This window comes from Taudactylus pleione, unplaced genomic scaffold, assembly GCF_031769625.1.
Source record: "Taudactylus pleione unplaced genomic scaffold, aTauple2 ptg000740l, whole genome shotgun sequence".
NCBI classification, from domain to species: domain Eukaryota; kingdom Metazoa; phylum Chordata; class Amphibia; order Anura; family Myobatrachidae; genus Taudactylus; species Taudactylus pleione.
In genome coordinates this window covers 1247659-1268548 of record NW_028285142.1, presented here as the reverse complement: position 1 = coordinate 1268548, position 20890 = coordinate 1247659, and the positions used below count along the sequence as shown (strand labels likewise).

Genomic DNA, 20890 nt, shown 5'->3' with positions numbered 1-20890 from the left:
CAATCTCTCCATTGGGGCCCATTCCAGGCCCCGTACAGTCAGCTGGAGGTGCCAGGTCCTGCTTTATGGCCCTCCAAACTATTGCTACCTACCTCGATCAGGAACAAAGCTCTACCTGTACTGCGCTGGGCCTGATCTGTCCTCAGCCGGCTTTGTACACCTTCCCCATCCTCTCCCCGGCTCCTGGAGCGTTGCAGTCACATACTGCCTTTCTGCTATTACAGCCTAGTCACCCTTCAATTTCCACCCTATTACAGCACTCAAATTAGCCTCAGTCTCCTTCTGTTGTATCATCCTACGGACTCTTACTGTCTCTTTTACTCTCTCCCTTCAGAATGTAAGACCTCCTGGCCAGGGTCCTCCACCCTATGCCTCACATCAGTCAGTGCTTCATCCTCCTCACATATCCCCGTAACGTCTCGTGCTGAATTAGTTCCGTCTACACTTTTCAGCTCATTCTGCATTATTGTTCTGTTCATGTCTCTCTGTCTTCCGTCTTTCAGGCTGAATGCTTCTTCCTTCTGCTTTTTCTTCTGTTGAACTCTTACATAAGATCCAGCCCCTTATACTTAGCAGCAGCAACAAATTTCTAAGTATCAGGATTTACTTAATAAATTGTAAAGAGTTTTGAGTCACACTAGCGCCTGGTGAGGTTCTCCTCTTTGTGTTTTGAATTCTTCTGTCTGCCATACAATTTGGTTGAAATGGCATTAATTCACTTTTATTCTACCTTCATGAAGTCGTCACTTATGTAATATTGCAGCCTTGCACGGCCCTGTTCTCAGCTGCTGTGTGTAATTTTGCAGCCTTGCACGGCCCTGTTCTCACCTGCTGTGTGTAATTTTGCAGCCTTGCACGGCCCTGTTCTCACCTGCTGTGTAATTTTGCAGTCTTGCACGGCCCTGTTCTCAGCTGCTGTGTGTAATTTTGCAGCCTTGCACGGCCCTGATCTCACCTGCTGTGTGTAATATTGCAGCCTTGCACGGCCATGTTCTCACCTGCTGTGTGTAATTTTGCAGTCTTGCACGGCCCTGTTCTCAGCTGCTGTGTATAATTTTGCAGCCTTGCACGGCCCTGATCTCACCTGCTGTGTGTAATATTGCAGCCTTGCACGGCCATGTTCTCACCTGCTGTGTGTAATTTTGCAGCCTTGCACGGCCCTGTTCTCACCTGCTGTGTGTAATATTGCAGCCTTGCACGGCCCTGTTCTCACCTGCTGTGTGTAATTTTGCAGTCTTGCACGGCCCTGTTCTCAGCTGCTGTGTGTAATTTTGCAGCCTTGCACGGCCATGTTCTCACCTGCTGTGTGTAATATTGCAGCCTTACACGGCCCTGTTCTCACCTGCTGTGTGTAATTTTGCAGCCTTGCACGGCCCTGATCTCACCTGCTGTGTGTAATTTTGCAGCCTTGCACGGCCATGTTCTCACCTGCTGTGTAATTTTGCAGCCTTGCACGGCCCTGATCTCACCTGCTGTGTGTAATTTTGCAGCCTTGCACGGCCCTGTTCTCAGCTGCTGTGTGTAATTTTGCAGCCTTGCACGGCCCTGTTCTCACCTGCTGTGTGTAATTTTGCAGCCTTGCACAGCCCTGTTCTCACCTGCTGTGTGTAATATTGCAGCCTTGCACGGCCCTGTTCTCAGCTGCTGTGTGTAATTTTGCAGCCTTGCACGGCCCTGTTCTCAGCTGCTGTGTAATTTTGCAGCCTTGCACGGCCCTGTTCTCACCTGCTGTGTGTAATTTTGCAGCCTTGCACGGCCCTGTTCTCACCTGCTGTGTGTAATTTTGCAGCCTTGCACGGCCCTGTTCTCGCCTGCTGTGTGTAATTTTGCAGCCTTGCACGGCCCTGTTCTCACCTGCTGTGTGTAATTTTGCAGCCTTGCACGGCCCTGATCTCACCTGCTGTGTGTAATTTTGCAGCCTTGCACGGCCATGTTCTCACCTGCTGTGTGTAATTTTGCAGCCTTGCACGGCCCTGATCTCACCTGCTGTGTGTAATTTTGCAGCCTTGCACGGCCCTGTTCTCACCTGCTGTGTGTAATTTTGCAGCCTTGCACGGCCCTGTTCTCGCCTGCTGTGTGTAATTTTGCAGCCTTGCACGGCCCTGATCTCACCTGCTGTGTGTAATATTGCAGCCTTGCACGGCCATGTTCTCACCTGCTGTGTGTAATTTTGCAGCCTTGCACGGCCCTGTTCTCACCTGCTGTGTGTAATATTGCAGCCTTGCACGGCCCTGTTCTCACCTGCTGTGTGTAATTTTGCAGCCTTGCACGGCCCTGTTCTCACCTGCTGTGTGTAATTTTGCAGCCTTGCACGGCCCTGTTCTCACGTGTGAGGTTTTGCTCTTTGCATTATACTTGCACTATGGTTCCTATGTACAGCACTCATGCACTGTAATTCTGTTTATTTTATGTACACCATTGCCTTTGGTGCCTTATGTATAAAGGATAATAAAAAACTATATAATATTGTAAGAGCCTTCCATTTACACCAAAACGCGCAAAACGCTAACATATTCCAATGATTGAAATAAGCAGAACATTGCTGTTATAGACGATGTACAAATACCTTAAAGTACACAGTGCAAAACTAGAGCTTTTTAATTGTCATAGATGCACTACATTCCGTTATTAGTTTTTATATCAAAATTACTCAAACAGAATGTTCAAAATTCAATCATCCACTCTTGAGGCAACACAAGAAAGTACACTGACAGGGTTTTAGGTGTCTCTTCAGATGTAGTATCCAAGTCAGGAGTCCACCAGGCATCTTCTACACTCATCCTGCAGAACTTACACACAGGTAAAGGAGGAAGTTTTTGGGATACCCACTGACAACGTTTAAGAATCTATTTTGATGAAGACTTTGGGACGGGAAAATATTTTGATTGCCTCCTCAATCTCCGAGAGTTTTTTCTCCAACTCTGTGCGTCGGTTCTGGATGCTGAGGGTGTCTGCTCGGACCGGCAGCATCAGTAGGTCCTTTACTAGCTGCGACTGTGTCTGTCTGATCTTATTAAGAGTCTCTTCTCTTTCACGTTCCGGCATTAGAGAGTGACCAGGGGGCAAGGATGGGTCAGGGGTCCTCTTTTTCAGCTCTTCTTTCTCTTTCATCCATTTGTCCTTTAGATCCAGAAGGTACTGGGGGACGTGTCCCTTCTGCTTGGAATCGTACTCCTTCTGTTGACGTTTCTTCTCTTCCAGGACGTCACTCAGGGTTTCCATGGAACGAGAGCGTCGGATCTGCACCTTTTTAGCATTTCTTGCATTGTGCGCTACAAAGTCAATACTGGAGCCTTGGATCTCCATGGTGTTCCGGGGAGTGGTAGGGCGGCTGGGCGCTGGTGAGACCGGTCTCTTGGGTGGCACACAGGACCCACACTTAGAATGTGACTTAAGGAAAGCTGCCTGCACTGTGTTGGGAAGGGTGGGCTGCTCCTGGAGTTTGATTTTGACCTTGGACTCCACATTTTCGTATTTGGGGGATTTCCATAGAGCTTTCACTGGCTTAGGAGCCTCCCGAACCTTGTCCACCTCCTTATCTCTGCACCGTTTCTGGATTTCCCTCATACGGCGCACATTTTCCTTCCCGTGGTCCTTGCTCTTTCTTGGAGGAGGGGAGTCAGTGTGGAGAGAGATCCCCTCCAGTTTCAGGAGGACACCCACAGTGCCCCTCTGCCCCCTCTGCAAAATGTCCTGTGCATTGGGGCGGATTCTGGGTGCAGGTTGGGCCGGTCGTGAGGTGTAACAAGTTGGGTATAATGTGGGGTCCGGTGCCAAAGGGCCGGATAGAAAATCCAGCTTCAGAGCAGTGCCCTCCAGCCTCCCACGGGCTGACGCCGGCCGCCTGTAGCAGTCTGGAAAGAGAGTGGGATCGGGGGGAATTGGCCCAGTTATTCTGGATGCCCCTTCGCACATGTCAGCGGTGTTCTGAGGTCACTTCCTGTCCGTATTCCGAGCTGTAACTGCGGAGTCTGTCAGTCTTTCCAATTCCTTACTGCGCGCAGCACTCCGCCACAGCCTGCAGGCAGTGTTGCCAACTCTGAAATGGTAAAGACGCAGCTGTGAATTCCATAACAAGCCCAACCACATCCCCGGCAAGCCCAGACGTTTATTGGAAGGGTGAGGTGGAGCAGCCTGGCATTTTATGGTCCTGGTCTTAGAAACAAAAACCACAAACAAAAATAGAAAATATAAATCAGTTTTATTTGCAATATTAAATAAGGCAACATTTGATAATATAGAACTTTTCACTTATAGTATCAAATGAATACTATAAAAGTACTATATAAATAGGACACTGGAAACAAAGTATTACTCCTTATTATTGGCCTGCTCTCTCACTTTGTAGCCACCACTCGCTTTTCTACTTTATGGTGTATGGAAATGGCAGACATGTTGGGATGTATAGATTATTGTTCGGGCATTTTTTAAAGTTTGCGCTACTTTCCTGCAAATGATTTGGGACATGAACAGAGCATAAAGGCCTCCATGGTAGTGATCATGCCGTCCGAGGGAAGCCGATGGACGGAATCCTGACCGTCAGGCTTCCCGACTGTCTAATCCTGGCAAGGGGTTAAACGGCAGGCGCCGATATCCCGACACCCGGCTTACCGATCGAAGGTAAGCCGGGCGCAAACAGTCGCGAGTGGGGTGGAGGGTTAGGTTTAGGGTTCCCAGAGGGGATTTAGTGTTAGGCACCCCTCCCCTTCCCCCAGGAGGTTAGGTTTAGGCTAGGGTAAGGGGGGGTTAGGCACCCCAGCGGGGGACTTAGGTTTAGGCGGTGGGGGAGGGGGGGATTAGGGTTAGCCACTTGGGGGGATGAGGTTAGGGTTAGGGTTAGGCACCCCTTAGGGAGGGTTAGGGGGTAGAATTAGGTTAGTAAATATTTCCCTTTGACAATCAGGATTTCCTCCTCTCCCGGGATTAGAACGGCCGGCGGTAAATCGTATGTATGCCTGTGTTTAAATATAGACATTTTTACATTGACCTTAGTAGCACTTTTCCCTCATAGCTTTGTTGGGGCGGAATAAGGCAGTGCCAAGCAGCCAGTCTAATAGGTAAATGTACCAGCCTGCGGCTTGCAGGCATCGGCGGATTCCCTGTTTTTTTTGCCATTTAAATGCTTTCCCCCTTAAAACATTGGGCAGACTGGCCAGGAACTCGCTGAGCAGGGCAGCTCCTATCCACATGGAAGACTGATCGCATTACAGTGGTGAGAGACATAATTACTAAGCAAGCCGGACTTACATATAAACTAGCAACACAAATAAATGGTATCAGCCACGATCGGCGCTGGTTAGTGAATGTGCCCCAGTGTGCTGAAATGACATACGCGGATATTTAATGCCGGCAGCGGACAAGATACCAGCGCATCAGACACTTCATTCTATATGATCTTGTACAGACAAGGGGCCGTATCCACATTCTCACGTCGGCATCACCCCTGCCCACGTGCGCCACATTCAGTGTCACCCCTGCCCCACGTGCACTACATTCAGTGTCACCCCTGCCCCATGTGCGCCACATTCAGTGTCACCCCTGCCCCACATGCGCCCCATTCAGTGTCACCCCTGCCCCACATGCGCCCCATTCAGTGTCACCCCTGCCCCACGTGCGCTACATTCAGTGTCACCCCTGCCCCACGTGCGCCATTCAGTGTCACCCCTGCCCCACATTCAGTGTCACCCCTGCCCCACGTGCGCTACATTCAGTGTCACCCCTGCCCCACGTGCGCCACATTCAGTGTCACCCCTGCCCCACGTGCGCCACATTCAGTGTCACCCCTGCCCCACGTGTGCTACATTCAGTGTCACCCCTGCCCCACATTCAGTGTCACCCCTGCCCCACATTCAGTGTCACCCCTGCCCCACGTGCGCTACATTCAGGGTCACCCCTGCCCCATGTGCGCCACATTCAGTGTCACCCCTGCCCCACGTGCGCTACATTCAGTGTCACCCCTGCCCCACGTGCGCTACATTCAGTGTCACCCATGCGCCACATTCAGTGTCACCCCTGCCCCACGTGCGCCACATTCAGTGTCACCCCTGCCCCACGTGCGCTACATTCAGTGTCACCCCTGCCCCACGTGCGCCACATTCAGTGTCTCCCCTGCCCCACATTCAGTGTCACCCCTGCCCCACATTCAGTGTCACCCCTGCCCCACGTGCGCCACATTCAGTGTCACCCCTGCCCCACGTGCGCCACATTCAGTGTCACCCCTGCCCCACGTGCGCCACATTCAGTGTCACCCCTGCCCCACGTGCGCCACATTCAGTGTCACCCCTGCCCCACGTGCGCCACATTCAGTGTCACCCCTGCCCCACGTGCGCCCCATTCAGTGTCACCCCTGCCCCACGTGCGCCCCATTCAGTGTCACCCCTGCCCCACATGCGCCCCATTCAGTGTCACCCCTGCCCCACGTGCGCTACATTCAGTGTCACCCCTGCCCCACGTGCGCCACATTCAGTGTCACCCCTGCCCCACGTGCGCTACATTCAGTGTCACCCTTGCCCCACATTCAGTGTCACCCCTGCCCCACATTCAGTGTCACCCCTGCCCCACGTGCGCCACATTCAGTGTCACCCCTGCCCCACGTGCACCCCATTCAGTGTCACCCCTGCCCCACGTGCGCTACATTCAGTGTCACCCCTGCCCCACGTGCGCTACATTCAGTGTCACCCCTGCCCCACGTGCGCCACATTCAGTGTCACCCCTACCCCACGTGCGCCACATTCAGTGTCACCCCTACCCCACGTGCGCCACATTCAGTGTCACCCCTGCCCCACGTGCGCCACATTCAGTGTCACCCCTGCCCCACGTGCGCCACATTCAGTGTCACCCCTGCCCCACATGCGCTACATTCAGTGTCACCCCTGCCCCACATTCAGTGTCACCCATGCCCCACATTCAGTGTCACCCTTGCCCCACATTCAGTGTCACCCCTGCCCCACATTCAGTGTCACCCCTGCCCCACGTGCGCCACATTCAGTGCCACCCCTGCCCCACGTGCGCTACATTCAGTGTCACCCCTGCCCCACGTGCGCCCCATTCAGTGTCACCCCTGCCCCACGTGCACCCCATTCAGTGTCACCCCTGCCCCACGTGCGCCCCATTCAGTGTCACCCCTGCCCCACGTGCGCCCCATTCAGTGTCACCCCTGCCCCACGTGCGCCACATTCAGTGTCACCCCTGCCCCACGTGCGCCACATTCAGTGCCACCCCTGCCCCACGTGCACCACATTCAGTGTCTCCCCTGCCCCACATTCAGTGTCACCCCTGCCCCACGTGCGCCCCATTCAGTGTCACCCCTGCCCCACGTGCGCCCCATTCAGTATCACCCCTGCCCTACCCGCGCTACATTGTGTCACCCCTGCCCCACGTGCGCCACATTCAGTGTCACCCCTGTCCCACGTGCGCCACATTCAGTGTCACCCCTGCCCCACATTCAGTGTCACCCCTGCCCCACGTGCGCCCCATTCAGTGTCACCCCTGCCCCACGTGCGCCCCATTCAGTGTCACCCCTGCCCCACGTGCGCCCCATTCAGTGTCACCCCGGCCCCACGTGCGCCACATTCAGTGTCACCCCTGCCCCACGTGCGCCACATTCAGTGTCACCCCTGCCCCACGTGCGCCACATTCAGTGTCACCCCTGCCCCACGTGCGCTACATTCAGTGTCACCCTTGCCCCACATTCAGTGTCACCCTTGCCCCACATTCAGGGTCACCCCTGCCCCACATTCAGGGTCACCCCTGCCCCACATTCAGGGTCACCCCTGCCCCACATTCAGGGTCACCCCTGCCCCACGTGCACCCCTGCCCCACGTGCACCCCATTCAGTGTCACCCCTTCCCCACGTGCGCTACATTCAGTGTCACCCCTGCCCCACGTGCGCCACATTCAGTGTCACCCCTGCCCCACGTGCGCCACATTCAGTGTCACCCCTGCCCCACGTGCGCCACATTCAGTGTCACCCCTGCCCCAAGTGCGCTACATTCAGTGTCACCCCTGCCCCACGTGCGCCACATTCAGTGTCTCCCCTGCCCCACATTCAGTGTCACCCCTGCCCCACATGCACCCCATTCAGTATCACCCCTGCCCCACGTGCGCCCCATTCAGTGTCACCCCTGCCCCACGTGCGCCACATTCAGTGTCACCCCTGCCCCACATTCAGTGTCACCCCTGCCCCACGTGCGCCACATTCAGTGTCACCCCTGCCCCACGTGCGCCCCATTCAGTGTCACCCCTGCCCCACGTGCGCCCCATTCAGTGTCACCCCTGCCCCACGTGCGCCCCATTCAGTGTCACCCCTGCCCCACGTGCGCCCCATTCAGTGTCACCCTTGCCCCACATTCAGTGTCACCCCTGCCCCACATTCAGTGTCACCCCTACCCCACATTCAGTGTCACCCCCGCCCCACGTGTGCCACATTCAGTGTCACCCCTGCCCCACGTGCACCCCATTCAGTATCACCCCTGCCCTACCCGCACTACATTCAGTGTCACCCCTGCCCCACGTGCGCCACATTCAGTGTCACCCCTGTCCCACGTGCGCCACATTCAGTGTCACCCCTGCCCCACATTCAGTGTCACCCCTGCCCCACGTGCACCCCATTCAGTGTCACCCCTGCCCCACGTGCGCCCCAGTGTCACCCCTGCCCCACGTGCGCTACATTCAGTGTCACCCCTGCCCCACGTGCGCCACATTCAGTGTCACCCCTGCCCCACGTGCGCTACATTCAGTGTCACCCTTGCCCCACATTCAGTGTCACCCCTGCCCCACATTCAGTGTCACCCCTGCCCCACATTCAGTGTCACCCCTGCCCCACATTCAGTGTCACCCCTGCCCCACATTCAGTGTCACCCCCGCCCCACGTGCGCCACATTCAGTGTCACCCCTGCCCCACGTGCACCCCATTCAGTATCACCCCTGCCCTACCCGCACTACATTCAGTGTCACCCCTGCCCCACATTCAGTGTCACCCCTGTCCCACGTGCGCCACATTCAGTGTCACCCCTGCCCCACATTCAGTGTCACCCCTGCCCCACGTGCGCCCCATTCAGTGTCACCCCTGCCCCACGTGCACCCCATTCAGTGTCACCCCTGCCCCACGTGCACCACATTCAGTGTCACCCCTGCCCCACGTGCGCCACATTCAGTGTCACCCCTGCCCCACGTGCGCCACATTCAGTGTCACCCCTGCCCCACGTGCGCCACATTCAGTGTCACCCCTGCCCCACGTGCGCCCCATTCAGTGTCACCCCTGCCCCACGTGTGCCCCATTCAGTGTCACCCCTGCCCCACGTGCGCCCCATTCAGTGTCACCCCTGCCCTACCCGCGCTACATTCAGTGTCACCCCTGCCCCACGTGCGCCACATTCAGTGTCACCCCTGCCCCACGTGCGCTACATTCAGTGTCACCCCTGCCCCATGTGCGCCACATTCAGTGTCACCCCTGCCCCACGTGCGCTACATTCAGTGTCACCCTTGCCCCACATTCAGTGTCACCCCTGCCCCACATTCAGGGTCACCCCTGCCCCACATTCAGGGTCACCCCTGCCCCACATTCAGGGTCACCCCTGCCCCACATTCAGGGTCACCCCTGCCCCACGTGCACCCCATTCAGTGTCACCCCTGCCCCACGTGCGCCACATTCAGTGTCACCCCTGCCCCACGTGCGCCACATTCAGTGTCACCCCTGCCCCACATGCGCTACATTCAGTGTCACCCCTGCCCCACATTCAGTGTCACCCATGCCCCACATTCAGTGTCACCCTTGCCCCACATTCAGTGTCACCCATGCCCCACATTCAGGGTCACCCCTGCCCCACATTCAGGGTCACCCCTGCCCCACATTCAGGGTCACCCCTGCCCCACGTGCACCCCATTCAGTGTCACCCCTGCCCCACGTGCGCCACATTCAGTGTCACCCCTGCCCCACGTGCGCCACATTCAGTGTCACCCCTGCCCCACATGCGCTACATTCAGTGTCACCCCTGCCCCACATTCAGTGTCACCCATGCCCCACATTCAGTGTCACCCTTGCCCCACATTCAGTGTCACCCATGCCCCACATTCAGGGTCACCCCTGCCCCACATTCAGGGTCACCCCTGCCCCACATTCAGGGTCACCCCTGCCCCACGTGCACCCCATTCAGTGTCACCCCTGCCCCACGTGCGCCACATTCAGTGTCACCCCTGCCCCACGTGCGCCACAGTAACACTGTCAGATCTGTGCACCCTCTGTAAATCGGGTGACACCATCGGAGCAGCTCTGCTAATTGGGTGTATCCGAGCAGTGGCGAGCGCAGCATGCCTGCGAGGGGACACGGTCGCCCCCTCCGCCTGCTGCAGCTGGTCAGGTAGTTGTGACGTCAGAGGTCCATTACATCACCTCATTCTATAGCTATCCATGGCCAAATAGCAGAAATGTGGCAGTGAATGCTGGGATGTGTAGTTCTACAACAGCTGGAGGGCAGCCCGCTCACCAAGAGGCTATGGGGAGATGTATCAAGTCTCTCTCTCTCTCTCTCTCTATATATCCGTCTGAGTGAGGGTGAGATCTGTACTCACCAGAGTGCGCTCAGGGTGACCTCCGCCCGCGGTAAGGCAGCCCATGCCACGGCAGGCCAGACGGAACAGCGAGCCCGGTACAGCCCAGCAGCGGCACTCGGTAACCAGGAGATGCGGCCTCCGCACGGCGGGACGTAAGCGCCCGGGAGGGTGACGTCACGGTGACACAACAGCTGCCTAGCAACGGAGTGACAGTTACACACCCCGCCTTACCCCAGCTTCCTTCCCGCGCCGAGCTGCACGTGATGCCAGCACCCAATCAGGACGCTCCGCCCCCCTCCCAACGTCTTCAGCTTCACCAACCGTACATTACAGACAGCCACCATGTTACATCAGAGCAACTTCGCTACTTGTACGTGAAATCCGCCATATTACATCTGGGCAGCGCCATGAACGTGACATCCGCCATTTTACATCTGGGCAGCGCCATGAACGTGACAGCCGCCATTTTACATCTGGGCAGCGCCATGAACGTGACATCCGCCATTTTACATCAGGGCAGCGCCATGTTACCTAAGGGCAGTTCCGTTGAGACGCAGAACGATCCGAGTAACGGCAGCGCAGAGCGCGAATAATAAGCGCGGAGAGGCGCTGCGCCATCACCGCCGCCACTCGGTGTCATACAATGCTGTGTGGCAGCGGCACGCATCTATGAATCAGTTCTAAAATGGCGGCGCTCGGCAGCCCACACACAGGCGAGGGAAGGTGAGAACGTTCCAGAAGGGTGTGACGTATGACGTCACGTGTGAGCAGGGAGCGCTCGGATTGGTGCAGGGCGGATGACGCAGGGTTTCTACGTCACCGAGTTCTGGAAGCTTCTCAGGCCGTATATAAGGGAGCCGGCACAGGAGCTCCGCCTCATTCACCTCAGCAACAGCTCGGAGACGGCGAGCAGCTCAGCCACTGTCCGGGGAATACCAGCCGCAGTGCAGGTACGTACAGCCGGGCGGGGGTCAGTAGCAGCAGTGCGGGTGTGATATCACAGCCGGGGAACCGCAGTGCGGCGGGTACGGGCTGAGGGCGGCCGGGGATCAGCAGCCGCAGTGCGGGCTCAGGGAAGGCGGATCCGGGGGTGACCGGTGTAATGAGGGCGGGGTGATGCGGTGCTCCCCCCTTACCGCCGGTTACCCGCTTCCGTGCGGTGTCACGTGGGTGTAGTCTACAGCAAGATGGCGGCACCTTGCCGCAAAATGGCCCCCGTGCCTGTACCTATCTGTCCTGTCCTCTGTAATACCACGTGTCCTGTCCCTGAGTCATAGGGCGGCGGTGTCAGTGTAGCTCCCACACCCGGGGCGGTGTCACTGCGGCTCTTACCCCTAATGTGCTGTGTCCTGGTCCTGAAACTACTACCCCCTAATGCCCCATGTGCTGTGTCCTGATCCTGTAACTACTACCCCCTAATGCCCCCTGTGCTGTGTCCTGTAACTACTGCCCCCTGTGCTGTGTCCTGTAACTACTGCCCCCTGTGCTGTGTCCTGTAACTACTGCCCCCTGTGCTGTGTCCTGTAACTACTGCCCCCTGTGCTGTGTCCTTGTCCAGTAACTACTACCCCCTAATGCCCCCTGTGCTGTGTCCTGTACCCTGTAACTACTACCCCCTAATGCCCCCTGTGCTGTGTCCTGTAACTACTACCCCCTAATGCCCCTTGTGTTGTGTCCTGTAACTACTACCCCCTAATGTGCTGTCCTGATCCTGTACCTAATGCCCCCTGTGCTGTGTCCTGTACCCTGTAACTACTACCCCTAATGCCCCTTGTGTTGTGTCCTGTACCTACTACCCCTAATGTGCTGTCCTGATCCTGTACCTACTGCCCCCTGTGCTGTGTCTTGTACCTAATGCCCCCTAACGTGCTGTGTCGTGCTCATTGGCTCCTAGGATGGGACATCTGTAATACTGGGTATTTACTTGTTACACTGATCACATAGCCTTGGTACATTGCTTGTGAAACGCACAGGTTGGACTTGCACACAGAGCCATGGGATGTTGGTGGATATTTATAGGAGCTAATAGGGGTGGCTAGCCAGGTGCAGGCGTGCCATGGTGAGTGCATGCAGATGTGGCTGCATTGACCTCTGCAGATATTGCACCTGCCATGGGGGTAGCTGCAATATCCAATGGTGTATTCATACACATTGGTGCTGCAACTGGTGGCACGCAGTAGGAAGCCCATCAATATTGGCATGAAGGCAGTCACTGCTGAAATAACGTTGGCCTCAGGCCTTCAGGGGTAAATATAGCCTGCAACTTAACGGCATCGGTAAGTTTGGCTGTTTTAAAGGGGTAATAAGTGCTTTTGCATGATAACTGATTGCCCTTTAAAAATACATTTAACACAATATCTCTGACAAATACTCTGTGCTGCAGACCATCTGGTACCAGTGGTCAGCATAGGTTTCTCCTTGTGATACAATGGCTTTCCTTAACATCGCAGAGTTAACAATTGGCACCATTTCAATGGTTCAAATGAAACATTGTATTCTTACCATCACTAGCTCCTCCCCTTGTGTGGTGTCCTGTTCCTGTATCAGTGTAGCTCCTCCCCTGAGCTTTGTACTGTCTGTGTCATAGCTCCTCCCCTTGAGTGGTGTCCTGTTCCTGTATCAGTGTAGCTCCTCCCCTGAGCTTTGTACTGTCTGTGTCATAGCTCCTCCCCTTGAGTAGTGTCCTGTTCCTGTATCAGTGTAGCTCCTCCCCTGAGCTTTGTACTGTCTGTGTCATAGCTCCTCCCCTTGAGTGGTGTCCTGTTCCTGTATCAGTGTAGCTCCTCCCCTGAGCTTTGTACTGTCTGTGTCATAGCTCCTCCCCTTGAGTGGTGTCCTGTTCCTGTATCAGTGTAGCTCCTCCCCTGAGCTTTGTACTGTCTGTGTCATAGCTCCTCCCCTTGAGTGGTGTCCTGTTCCTGTATCAGTGTAGCTCCTCCCCTGAGCTTTGTACTGTCCGTGTCATAGCTCCTCCCCCTGAGCCGCCCCTGTGTCATTGTAGCTCCTGCTCCATTATCTGTGTATCCTGTGGCTGAGTCTGTTCCAGTGGCTGATGCACTCCTTGCATTTCATTTTGCAGTAATCATGTCTAAGGGACCAGCAGTCGGCATTGATCTTGGCACCACCTACTCCTGCGTGGGTGTCTTTCAACATGGCAAGGTGGAAATCATTGCTAATGACCAGGGTAACCGTACTACACCCAGCTACGTGGCCTTCACAGACACAGAAAGGCTCATCGGAGATGCTGCTAAAAATCAAGTTGCCATGAACCCAACTAACACCGTTTTCGGTAAGTTCTCTTGTTTGCATTTGGTCTATAACTACAAGTAGTGATGGGAAGTGAGAACTAATAGCAACTTTGGTGCTATCATTTTCCAGCGGAGGGAAAATTTACAATCTAAAGGTTAATTGAGTATTTTTAATTGGATATATATGTTCACACTTAAAACAAATCTGTTATTACTATACTATAAGCCAGTCATCTCTTGTGTGCTATCACAAAACGGCGCTGCAGATCTGTGCAGTAAGGTCAGAGGGGAGGGGCCAGGCTGGTTCTCGCTAGGAGGGGAGGGGGCAGGCTGGTTCTCGTGAGGGGAGGGGGCAGGCTGGTTCTCGCTAGGGGGTGAGGGGAGGGGGCAGGCTGGTTCTCGCTAGGGGGTGAGGGGAATGGTGCAAGGCTGGTTCTCGCTGGGGGGTGAGGGAATGGTGCAAGGCTGGTTCTCGCTGGGGGGTGAGGGAATGGTGCAAGGCTGGTTCTCGCTATGGATGGAGATCAGTGTCGTGCTTTCTACTATGTGGCATGTGAAGGCCAGTGACCATCACCTCTAACAATCCATGGCTATACTATACATAGAAGCAAGCCAAGAGTTCTGGCCACTTCTGAGTATCTGTAGTTGGGAATTAATAGCAGCATCTGATCTATTTATATTGCCCAAGAACATTACTGGTTACAGTAGTAGGGAAAACACCAGAAACCTATGATTAGCAAAACATAATTATGGAAGGGAATAATCTTTGAGAACATGTGAGAAAGTGACAGAAGAGCCGATGTACATGGCAATACATCTTGTCGGGCTCTGATTTGTGAGGGTTTTGTCATTAGTTGTGCAATAATGTAATGTGTATCGCTATTTCCTTTAAGATGCCAAGCGTCTAATTGGCCGCAGATTTGACGATGCCGTTGTACAGTCTGACATGAAGCACTGGCCATTCACTGTTATAAGTGATGGTGGAAGACCCAAGGTCCAAGTAGACTACAAAGGAGAGACAAAGTGTTTCTTTCCAGAAGAAATCTCATCCATGGTCTTGGTGAAGATGAAGGAGATCGCTGAAGCTTACCTTGGAAAGGTGGGTTAATAAATGTAATCATGGTGATTGGGAGTAAGGTGTAGTGGTATTCTTGATTAACACAAGGCCCCCATACATCAGAGATTGCAAATTGCACGATTGTGCATAAAAAATCTTTCCCTTTTTCAATCGATTGCAGCAATCGTGCAGTTTGCACTAGATTGCAGAATCGCCACAATCAATCTCGGATGTATGGGGGCCTAAATTTTATTAACTTTAGTTCTGGCATTCTCTGCTGCAATGCTGTATAATTGTACATGTGACATGTCCCCGGGGTATTAATGAGTCGGTAAGATGACTAATGTTACAATTTGTATAGTTGATGCATCTGCTGCCTTGTTTCAGTGATTGTCATTGGCCTTCAGTCGTACTAAACCTTATTCTCTCCCCTCTCTAGACTGTGACAAATGCTGTGATCACTGTACCTGCCTACTTCAACGATTCCCAGCGTCAGGCCACTAAAGACGCCGGCACAATTTCTGGCCTCAATGTTCTGCGTATCATCAATGAGCCAACAGCTGCCGCCATTGCTTATGGGTTGGACAAGAAGGTAACTGACTGTAACTTAAGCTGCACACTCAACGATTTTGTTACCAAAGATTTTATGAACTATTTTTTGGAACAATTTTCTGTTAGATTTTTTTTAAAGTGTAATGAACGATTTTTTTGAACTACAAACGATTTTTGCATATTCCAGTAATGAAAATCGTTGAGTTGACAAGTCTGACTGAACTACAAATGTGAACGTGCATGAACGATAATCGTTCATCGTTTGACTCAGAAAGTGAACGATTTTTTCAAACTATTATCGTTAAACGATATCATTTAACGATAATCATTCAAAAAATCGTGTGTATGCAGCTTTAGCCTTGTAACTACTGATCGCTGTGATGAATGTTTCCAAAGCCATTCGTAGTTTCCTCCAGACCAGAGCCGTGAGGCTCATGATGGCTCCAGTACCTTCCTTGGATGTCTGAGCGATCACATTAGCTATGCCAGTGATTTCAAGCTGTTTGTTGGGTGTCATCAGTATCATGTTATCTAAAGTTGGACAACTTGCCACACCTGCATGCTAATCATTTACCAGGTAGTGGACTTAACTAAAGTAGTTACCGCAGAAAATAACTAACATTGTAGGCATTTACAATCCTATATTCTGGGAAGCTATGGATATTCCTGGTTATTCAGCTACAGTAGTCTTCTAATGGATATTAATGGTGTAAGTGCATGCATATAAACTGCATTGTAATGTGTACATATATGGGCTGCATTTACTGATGAATTAAATACTCATCTCTGGCAGATTAGATGTACATTAATTTCTTTTCAGTAAAAGTTGAAAGTAAATATATAATTTGGCAAAATGGTTGGTTACATATATCATTTTGAACTATATAATTCACTTGTGGTATAAGAGCATATGTAGAGATAATCATTGTTTTCAAAACAAGGGTCTATATCAGGCCTGGCCAACGTGTGGCTCTCCAACTACAAATCCCAGCATGCCCTAATAGCAAAACTGGCAAGGCATGCTGGGACTTTGTAGTTTTGCAACAGCTGGAGTCACAGGTCGGCCTGGTCTATATGGTCAGTGTCAGGACAGTCATGTCAGTTAGGCCTACTCTTAACGCTTGAGTTCTGTAAAGTAATTGTACTTGAACTATTTATTTTTATTTTTTCCTTGTTTACAGGTTGGCGCAGAGAGAAACGTGCTGATCTTTGATCTTGGTGGTGGTACTTTTGATGTTTCCATCTTGACCATTGAAGATGGGATCTTCGAAGTAAAGTCAACCGCTGGTGACACTCATTTGGGTGGAGAAGACTTTGACAATAGAATGGTGAATCACTTTGTAGCAGAGTTCAAGAGGAAGCACAAGAAAGATATCATCGATAACAAGAGAGCTGTTCGCCGTCTCCGCACAGCCTGTGAGCGCGCAAAGCGTACACTGTCATCCAGCACCCAGGCTAGCATAGAAATAGATTCTCTGTATGAAGGAATCGACTTCTATACCTCAATCACCAGAGCTCGCTTTGAAGAACTGAATGCTGATCTCTTCAGAGGCACACTGGACCCAGTAGAAAAGGCTCTCCGTGATGCCAAGCTTGATAAGTCACAGATCCATGACATTGTGTTGGTTGGTGGGTCCACTCGTATCCCCAAAATTCAGAAACTCCTTCAGGATTTCTTTAATGGAAAGGAACTTAACAAAAGCATTAACCCAGATGAGGCTGTGGCTTATGGTGCAGGTATGTTTTTAGTTGTGATGGTGACTGTACATTAAGGGGAAACATGTAATGGGTAAATGGTTCGCTGTGATGAATGTTTCCAACGCCATTCGTAGTTTCCTCCAGACCAGAGCCGTGAGGCTCATGATGGCTCCTGTACCTTCCTTGGATGTCTGAGCGACCCGCACCCTTTTCCCTGTACTAATTAAATCTTGACTATAAAGAATATAACATCTAAGTTTTATTTTCCCTTCAGCTGTGCAGGCTGCCATCTTGTCCGGTGACAAATCTGAGAATGTTCAGGACCTCCTGCTGCTGGATGTCACACCTCTGTCTCTGGGTATTGAGACTGCTGGTGGAGTGATGACTGTCCTGATCAAGCGCAACACAACCATTCCCACAAAGCAAACGCAGACCTTCACAACCTACTCTGACAACCAGCCTGGTGTCCTGATTCAGGTAATGAGACCTGCTATGCCCTTCTGCTTAGTCGCTGTGATGAATGTTTCCAACGCCATTCGTAGTTTCCTCCAGACCAGAGCCGTGAGGCTCATGATGGCTCCAGTACCTTCCTTGGATGTCTGAGCGACAATACTTAGAAGTAACATCTACTGGTTACACTATAACTGACCACTGGTTGCCAGTTAATCACCCACCAGATGTTCTAACTGCAGTCTTACCTTTCAGGTATATGAAGGGGAGAGAGCAATGACTAAAGACAACAACTTACTGGGCAAGTTTGAGCTGACTGGTATCCCTCCAGCACCTCGCGGTGTTCCTCAGATTGAGGTGACATTTGATATTGATGCCAATGGTATCCTGAATGTGTCTGCTGTCGACAAGAGCACTGGCAAAGAAAACAAGATCACCATAACAAATGACAAAGGTAAACAGTCGCCTATATCCTCTAAACTTCTCACCCGCTATGATGAATGTTTCCAACGCCATTCGTAGTTTCCTCCAGACCAGAGTCGTGAGGCTCATGATGGCTCCAGTACCTTCCTTGGATGTCTGAGCGGATGAACCTATAAAAAAGAAAATACTTTTGATGCTGTTTGTGTCCACTTCACGTGCAAATTGAATTGTGTTTTAATTTGTAACAGGTCGTCTGAGCAAGGAAGACATCGAGCGTATGGTCCAAGAAGCTGAGAAATACAAAGCTGAGGATGAGAAGCAGAGAGACAAAGTCTCTTCTAAGAACTCCCTGGAATCCTATGCATTCAACATGAAGGCAACTGTGGAGGACGAGAAGCTTCAAGGCAAGATCTCCGATGAGGACAAGCAGAAGATCCAGGAAAAATGCAATGAGATAATTGCCTGGCTGGACAAGAATCAGGTAAGTGTACTGGGCAGGTGGTGGTTCTAGTCGCTGTGATGAATGTTTCCAACGCCATTCGTAGTTTCCTCCAGACCAGAGCCGTGAGGCTCATGATGGCTCCAGTACCTTCCTTGGATGTCTGAGCGACACATGCCTAGTGATAACATGCCTAACCTGTCTAGTTCTGATCTAGTCCTCCTCTAAGCCTGACCTTCTTCTTTCCAGACTGCCGAGAAGGATGAGTTTGAGCACCAGCAGAAGGAGCTGGAGAAGGTGTGCAACCCCATCATCACAAAGCTGTACCAGAGCGCTGGTGGCATGCCTGGCGGAATGCCCGGTGGCTTCCCAGGAGCAGGCGGTGCTCCATCAGGTGGCGCATCATCAGGACCAACAATTGAAGAGGTCGACTAAACTTGAACCGCATTCCTCATGTTAGTCTTGTAATTCCTAGGGCGCAACTTTGTTTTTAATGGCTGTTCTGTGTTAATTCCCATGTAAGCTGCTGTAAAGTTTAACTTTGGGGCATTAATACTTGAAGTCACTCCACCAGACAGAACACCATTGCACTTTACCTGTTGTGTAACAAGCATTTGTTCAGAAGAATAAATCTATTTAATTGGCTTCTGGGTTTGGACCTTGTTTCTCCAATCTGCCTCAGATGAGGCCCTTGGGAGATGGTGTGGGGTAATTAAGGCTACCTGGTATTGTGCATGTTCTATGCATTTGTATTGAATGCTTGTAATCTATGTGCCAATCATTAGAACTAGTCACATGGCCTTACAGCAGAGGGTGTGGAGCAAAACACAGATCCAGTCTATGGAGGAAGCCCTCACAGGGATGAGAGCAGGTGACTGCTGCTGTAATGGATAATACCCCACCTGCTAGGTATGAGCTGTTCCTATTACACAGCAGCAATCACTAATTGTGTGGTTAATGTTGCCCCTGGTGAGGCATTTCTGCTAGAAAGCACCAGGGCTGCATCATGATGGAATAACAATGGCTACATAATGTGAAGCTGTGTAAACACAATGTATGTAGTCTATACATGGCCTGCAAGAAGGAATCTAAAATTCAACTCGGATACACTTATTAAACCTTGTGACATGGCATTGTGCGATAGACAAGCCACTGTAGGTAACAAACGCTGGTGAGGTCATCTTTAGATTACATGTGATGTAGTAATCTTGCATCCACGTTCAAGGAAGTCTTAAGGCTGCAGTGTTACCGTGATCTTATACAGACATCAAAAATCTACATAAACCAGGGTTTACTAAAAGATTGGGGGATGTAGTCTGCCCCATTGTCATGTCTGTAGCAGAGCTGTTATGGTCAATGTGCTGCACAAAGCAACTCCTTGTTAGAGTAAGGCACACATCCACTAAGACAGCAAAATGACTATGATTACAACATTGTAACCGTGCAGTCATTCAGTGTAGGCTCATCAATCGTATAACATGCTGAACCCAACCTTATTATCTGGTTGTACAACACGTTTGCCCGATGATGGATGTCTAAACGACCAGCGGGAGCACACATCGCTAGTTTCAGACATTTTTTTTCTAAATTTTCACACTTTACTTCATTGTTCAATTGCTCAATTTAATAGTCTAGTGGATGTGTGCCTTTAGACGCAAGTAAAGCCATTGGACAAACTGCAGCATTGACAGGTGAATGGCAGCTTCCCAAACTCTGCCATTTAGTCCAGACTTCAAGGGTAATCGGTGTTAAAGTCCCAGGTATTGACTTCAAATTGACAGAAGCACTAACTTAATTGGATATCCTCAAACCCTGGACTGTAATAGCAGCAGAGTTTTGGGAGATGGGGTAGGAAGCCTGTGTAGCCACATAAAGGAGGGACAGTTGTGTGATTTCATGGAGACCACAGTGAATACTGGGTGTAATGAAGTGATCGCCTGGCACTTTACAAGTAAGATTGATGCAGAATTGGTCTAAACAGGGCTGTAGTTCTATGTCTAGCAAAACGCCTTATGTGAGACCAGGCCCTGTCCCACAATCGGGTGTCATTACCTAATGTAGGGTTTGCTGATGCCACTCGTAAGTGATCTGCCATCAATATCAGTACATGCAAATCATTGCCATAGGGATTCTATTACTTGCTGAAAGGAATCTGGCACGCCATCTGAGTGTCTAGGACAGGGATTCCCAACCATGGTCCTCAAGGGACACTTAACAGTCCAGGTTTTGAGGATAGCCATACTGGAGCACAGGTGACTTAATTAGTACCTCAGTTATTTTGATTTAACCATCTGTGTTCAAGCCTGGCTATCGCCAGGACTTAGTGTGCCTTGAAGGCTGAGGTTGGGAATCACTGGTCTAGGAAGTTGCCATAAGTACACTACAGCTCCTGTAGAGAATGGTGAGCTTAGAGCCTGGGTGCAGCTGTCCTTGTACGCTGCAGAGGTAAGCGTTCCAACCTGACTGCGCTCT

At 51.7% G+C, this 20890-nt stretch overlaps 2 protein-coding genes and 5 non-coding genes across 8 annotated transcripts; 6 read left to right on the top strand and 1 right to left on the bottom strand.

The window, feature by feature from the left end:
• Positions 1-2575: 2575 nt before the first annotated feature.
• On the bottom strand, positions 2576-10870 carry ENKD1 (enkurin domain containing 1). Of its 2 annotated transcripts, none has more exons than XM_088457151.1 (2): positions 10570-10870; positions 2576-4155 (listed from the first exon to the last, which is right to left on the bottom strand). In XM_088457151.1, exon 2 carries the CDS (start codon positions 3913-3915, stop codon positions 2839-2841), a length of 1077 nt encoding a protein of 358 aa, XP_088313277.1. In that variant the 5' UTR covers positions 3916-4155; positions 10570-10870; the 3' UTR covers positions 2576-2838. The 2 variants fall into 2 exon arrangements, with proteins under 2 accessions (XP_088313277.1, XP_088313278.1); XM_088457152.1 differs by having other exon boundaries at positions 2576-4039.
• Positions 10871-11394: 524 nt separating this feature from the next.
• On the top strand, positions 11395-19063 carry HSPA8 (heat shock protein family A (Hsp70) member 8). Its single transcript, XM_088457165.1, has 9 exons — positions 11395-11501; positions 13631-13840; positions 14693-14898; positions 15296-15448; positions 16590-17145; positions 17381-17583; positions 17812-18010; positions 18228-18460; positions 18668-19063. Exons 2-9 carry the CDS (start codon positions 13636-13638, stop codon positions 18851-18853), a joined length of 1941 nt encoding a protein of 646 aa, XP_088313291.1. The 5' UTR covers positions 11395-11501; positions 13631-13635; the 3' UTR covers positions 18854-19063.
• LOC148477153 (small nucleolar RNA SNORD14) lies at positions 15781-15879 on the top strand. The gene has a single exon (XR_015872548.1). It is a non-coding gene; the product is annotated as a small nucleolar RNA SNORD14 (small nucleolar RNA).
• Positions 17207-17305, top strand: LOC148477152 (small nucleolar RNA SNORD14). Its single transcript, XR_015872550.1, has one exon. It is a non-coding gene; the product is annotated as a small nucleolar RNA SNORD14 (small nucleolar RNA).
• LOC148477151 (small nucleolar RNA SNORD14) lies at positions 17615-17713 on the top strand. Its single transcript, XR_015872552.1, has one exon. It is a non-coding gene; the product is annotated as a small nucleolar RNA SNORD14 (small nucleolar RNA).
• On the top strand, positions 18045-18143 carry LOC148477150 (small nucleolar RNA SNORD14). Its single transcript, XR_015872553.1, has one exon. It is a non-coding gene; the product is annotated as a small nucleolar RNA SNORD14 (small nucleolar RNA).
• LOC148477149 (small nucleolar RNA SNORD14) lies at positions 18491-18589 on the top strand. Its single transcript, XR_015872551.1, has one exon. It is a non-coding gene; the product is annotated as a small nucleolar RNA SNORD14 (small nucleolar RNA).
• Positions 19064-20890: the final 1827 nt, after the last annotated feature.